We start from the raw sequence: 5430 nt of genomic DNA, 5'->3' as shown, positions 1-5430 counted from the left end.
CTCCACCCATCAGATCTCAAAGGTCAGCTTGGAAGTTCAAGAGCATCCAAAGACTGAGGAACGCTGTTTGAGAGGAATTTGGCACTGAGGTCCAAGAATTCCCAGAGGGAATACAGTTGGGCTGGAAGACCCAGAGCAAAGTGGTCTTAGAAACACTGCCCTTTTTTCTGAGTTGAAAAATAACCAGCTCCTGGGTCCTCAGCCCAAGTGGGTGGGTGCTGCCTAGAGCGCAGCCCACTGCAGACAGGGGCATCCTCAGTTCTTGCTCCGCTTGCCACATCCTAGGTGCTACCCAGTCCTGACTCCAGATGCAGGGAGTCTAGTCCTTCTCGTCCTCTTCGGCACCCCTCTTTCCTCTGGTCCCCATCATCTCCCCCATGGAGTGAGTCTTCAGCCATTACAGTGTTTCCCATCTCCTCTCAAATAACTCCTGCAAGGAGTGCCTGTCACCTCCTTCCAGGCAGACAAGACCCCCCCCAACCCTCTTGGGTTTAGCTAGCTTGACCTTCCCTGGAGCTTCGCCTGGATCCTGGCCTCATGGGATTCCTCATGTGGCTCCTTCACCCCCTTGCCTCTCAGACCCTACCTCCTGCAGCTGAGATGCCCTGCTCCTCTGCCTCACCTGCCCCTCCCTGCGTGTATTTGGTCTCCCCAGGAGAATGACCAGGGGGATCAGGGTCTGATTTATGCACTGCTAGAGCCTAAGCAACTAGTTCATCATGCTTATTGAATCAATGGGAAGGAATTCTGTGCTAGGAATAGTTTGTGATTAGCAATTTGAAGTGGGCCACTTACCAACTGCTGTATTTAGCGCCTCTATTTTTTTTTTTTTTCTAGAAAATATACTGACTTGGACAGCTATCCCCAGGAGTCTGCTGTTGAAATATTTCCTCAATGTTCAAAACATGTCAAATCCTATTCTTGCCTCTGGTAGACCCACCCCCAGTCCTGTTAGGTGAAGCAGAGAAGGGTCTTCTCAAGCCAGCTCCGTCCTGAATATATACGGCTGCACTGATCTATATCTTTTGCCCCTCCCCTTCCTCCTTCCTTCACTAGATTGAACCAACTGCCTTGTGCATGTTAGGCAGAGCTTTTCGACTGAATCCCTCACTTTTCCACTCATTTTTATTTTTTATTATGAGAAGGGGTCTTGCTGAGGTGCCCAAAGAAGTCATCTTGAAAGTAATGCTGCTGGGCTGGGGAGATAGCTCTGTGGTCTAAGCAGCTGCCAGGTAAGTACAAGGACGTGGGTTCAATCCCCAGTACCATATGCTGCGCAGGCCCCAAAACTGGGCATGGTGGCACACACCTGTAATCCCAGCCCTGGGACAGCTGAGACAGTAGGATCACTATGAGTCCAAGCTGCATAGAGAGATACTGTACCAAATAACTAGATAAAGGATCAAATTTTTTTTTAAAAGTAATGCTGCTGATGAGAAATGGTATACAATAATATTGTTTTTAAACTGTTTAGGAAACAGAATAGCACAAGGCCCTAGGTTCAATTTTAAATGAAAGAAAGAGGAACAGAGAGGAGAGTGTGACATGCCTTTTGTGCCTGTGCTTATTCCTGAGGAGAGGACAGCAGTGCACAGAGTGGCCTGCTGGAAGGCTGACAGGATGCAGCCTGTGCTGGAGTCCCAGGCCTATGGCTGACCTTTAGGATGCTGGCCAAACCCCACATGGACTGCTCTGTCCCTTCATCTGTCCTAAGTGCTGTAATGAAGCACTCACTAAGGTAGGCAGTATGCTGGGTGCTGGGCAGCTCTGGATGAACTGTGCGCAAGGTCTCAGTCCTGGAGCTCAGGAGGACTGAGACTGCAGGCATCCTTCTGGAGACCACAGCTGGACCTAAGACCTAGACCACCGTGGTCCTCAGGATGCCCAGCGGTTCTCATGTGACTCCCCCTCCCCGCCCCTAAGATCTTTTGTCAAAGACCTGGCTCTGTGACCTCAAAAGCATGAGGTGTCCTGTGAGTTCCATGCTGGTGTCTGAGCTTGGCCCCTTGCTCCATGGAGCCCCCCTCTGCACCAGGCCTGGGGTGCCCATTTCCTGCGCCCTGGGCAGCAGGATGCTGTTTGGGCCTGGCATGCAGTCGCTGAATTACTCTGGAGAAGTGTGATGGAGGATGGTGAAGTTTGGCAACATGGCTCTCCACTGGTTGGGGAAATGTGAACACCAGGTGCCCAAGCCCAGCTCTGTGCAAACCTCTCCCCTGCCAAGGGCCCCGGCTTTACTCTTACACTCTCCAGGGCTGTGTGCCTGTGAGATGTACTTGGGTCCTCAGTTCTTCTTCTCCTTCTTCTTCTTCTTCTTCTTCTTCTTCTTCTTCTTCTTCTTCTTCTTCTTCTTCTTCTTCTTCTTCTTCTTCTTCTTCTTCTTCTTCTTCTTCTTCTTCTTCTTCTTCCTCCTCCTCCTCCTCCTCTTCCTCCTCCTCTTCCTCCTCCTCCTCCTCCTTCTTTTTTTTTTTTGCAAATGATCCCTAAGACTTAATTTTACAGCGTGCCTTATAATTTTGGAAAATTTCATCATTCACAAATTGACAATTAGCAATGGACTATATATAATACAAAAAAAGATGACATGAGAGCAAGTGCTCTGTGATCCCTGGAGGTCCCCTCCATCTTGTGTGTGCCTAGACCCATAGTGTCGACACACTTCCTTCCGGCCTTCTCCATTGGGCTGCGTTCCTTGATGGCGGCAGGGAGCCAATATCCTGTGTGGGGGCGGCCTGGTCTCACAGCCTGTGTGGAGGGCGTTGGCTGAAGCATTGATGTGCATTATTGTATTCAAAACTGACAGGTGCAGTCACATCCCTGGCTGAGATTGAAGGCTGAGGTCACCCACACAAGGAGGACTAAACCCTGAGCTAAATGAAGCCTTGAAGTAACAGGAGCAGGTCTGCACTTCCCAGGAGGGGATGGGGGCTCCCCCTCCAAAGTACAAGGTGATCTAGAAGAACTCAATTTACACCCTTGGCTCCCGTGGGCTGGGGGATCAGCAGAGGGCGGGATAATCCCAGCTTCTAGAGCAGATGGTTTCTGACTACCGCTTGACCCAGTTCCTCCCAGCAGATGACTGGCAGCAGGGCTGACAGCTCTGCCACCAGGGGAGAAAAGTGTGGACCCTCTTCCCACCAGTATGGACATGGTGGCATTTGCCTGCCCCTGGTGACAGGTGAATGGGCAGGATGCTGTACCTATCCCTCCCTTTCCCCAGCCCTCTCTGGCCCAGGTGAGGGCAGGCCAGGATTGAGGCTGCCCAGGCTTGTGCCAAGGAGTGGGGGGCATTAAATCCTTCATAGGCTTAATGACTCATTCATTCAGGCAATCGTTCCTTCAATAAGCTCTCCCTGGTGATCTGTCAGGTCTGACACCAGACAAGACCCAAGAGGCCTGGTTCCTACATTTAAGATAGTTGAGGAAGTAACAGCCAGGAAATCACTATGCAAAGCACAAGAGGACCAGAAGGGGGTTCACCAAGGAGATACAGGGCTTGGTCCCAAAGATTGGAGACTATGCCAAGTGGTTGGTGACTTTGGTGATGCAGAAGACCAGAGTGCATGTGCATGGTGAGTGAGACTACGCAAACTCAGGAGAGGGGGCCCAGCTTGGCTTTGACCAGTCCCTCCTCCCCAAGGCCTCTAGACTCCTGAAGAGAGCAGGTGGAGGAAGCAGATGGGGGCAGCAGAGAATGGGACTCGTGGAGAAGTCTGAAGAGGGCAGAAGGGCTGCCAGAAGTTGGGAAACTCATATCTGCCCTAGTTTTGCCCAGCAGACTTTGGGTCGGTTCCTCGGATTGGGAGGGAGGGGGCGCTCCACCTCCAGACTTGCTGGCCCTGGAGGGGTTGCTATCCTGGCCAACCGCCACAAGAGAGGCTGGCCAGGGAGATTCTCCATGAATGTGGGGGCTCCCTCCACCCTGGTCGTCCCTAGGTGTACCAGGAAAGCTAAAACGACCTCCCACTCCACTTCTCCCTCAAAGTGCTGCCTGTTGCTGGTTGAGGCCCGGGTTAGCTATAAGAGGAGGTGGGGCTGTGCTCTGGAAATAGGACACTGTACCCTGTGGGCACTGTCCTGCTGCTCCAGACCCAGATGGGGGTGTGAGGACCAACGGAAGGACCCTGTTGTACTTAGGGTTCTGGACCGGGCCTGCAATCAGTTTCCACTGAGGGAGTGTTTCTCGTGTGGAGGCCAGAGCATGGCGTCTGGAACCACTTTCTTGGGTTCTGTGAGGAACTTGTCCAGTCACTTCGTTTGGGTCTCCCAACCAGCCTGTGTGATGTAGGTGTCACTGAGCCCCTCTTACAGACTAGGAGGTAGAGATCCGAGAAAGTGAGTTTTGGGAACGGCCTCCTACAAAACAAGCAGGGTCTGAGCGCCAACTGGAACCTCTGTCTGACATGCCAAGAGTGTCAAAGTGGGGTCGGAGGTGCTGGAGACCCACCCTGCCCGGCAAGCCCTGGGTCTCACAGAGGCCTCGGTGCATGAGGCTGGATCCTTGCACAACCCGGGGGATGTAGCACCTGGCCAGGAGGCCACTGCCTCCCTTGCCCTCGGGCCTGCGAGACCCATGTCTCGGCAAGTGCGACGGCGACCCCGGGTTCTCGACGAGGGCACTGCAACCCAGCAGCGACTTCCACCCGCGGAACCCAGGGGCAGCGCCTAGGGGTTGCGTTACCGCCCTCGCCTCCCTAGGCTGCAAGTAAAAGAGCACCCCAGGGGGCTGGGCTTGCCTCGAAGGGAGGAGGAGGGACGGCGGGATGGGATGGGGTGGTGGGGCAAGTGCCCCATCCATCGTCCAGAGTCTGTCGGCGCGGGCCACTGCACAGCAGGGCGAGGGTCGGAGCACCCACGTGGTGGGAAAGTTTCGAGGTAGCAAAATGCGGCCCGGCACCGCAGGGTGGGTGGGTCGGGACGCAGAGGGCCGATTTGCCCCTACTGGCGAAAGCAGAAAGCAAAAAGCGGAGGCGAGCGGGGTTGGGCGGGGGAGCGGGCAGCACCGACCTGAACAGATTCCGCCTCCCCCTCCGCCCCCGGGAAGCCCGAGTGGGTTGGCGCGGACCGTCTCCTCCCGCACGGCCAGGACGACACTCCTCCGCCCCCCTTTCTGCCGACGTCTATCTCCACGCGCGCGCACATATGGAGATTGTGCGGCTTTTTTACCCCTCGGGATAAAAAACGGGGAGTGTAAAAGAGAGGGCAAAGCGAAGAACTCCTCCTCGGCGCGCTCTGCTCTCCGCGCGCGGCTGGGCGCAGAGACGCCGCCGCCACCGCCCGCTCTGCCCGGCCTGCGGCGTGTGCCAGTGGGAGCGCCGGCAAGGGCACCGCTCCCGCGGGAGCCAAAGACTTCGGAGCTCGAGCCGACTCGCCGCCACCGAGGCAGGCAGAAGACGCGGCAGGGAGGGCCCCGCGCCCCGCCGGCCCGCG

The 5430-nt window shown here is 55.2% G+C and overlaps 1 protein-coding gene across 1 annotated transcript in view; it reads left to right on the top strand.

Moving 5' to 3' along the window:
• The first annotated feature begins 4763 nt into the window (after positions 1 to 4763).
• Inhbb (inhibin beta B subunit) overlaps positions 4764 to 5430 on the top strand; it is a 7185-nt gene continuing 6518 nt past the window's right edge. Inside the window, exon 1 of the mRNA XM_023709683.1 lies at positions 4764 to 5306. Coding sequence (XP_023565451.1) covers positions 4764 to 5306 — 543 coding nt within the window. The remainder of the gene's footprint in view (positions 5307 to 5430) is intronic.

This window comes from Octodon degus, unplaced genomic scaffold (genome assembly GCF_000260255.1).
Source record: "Octodon degus isolate 3935 unplaced genomic scaffold, OctDeg1.0 scaffold00014, whole genome shotgun sequence".
NCBI lineage: Eukaryota > Metazoa > Chordata > Mammalia > Rodentia > Octodontidae > Octodon > Octodon degus.
Note: the sequence above shows the minus strand (reverse complement) of the source record. Positions and strands in the feature narration are given on the sequence as shown.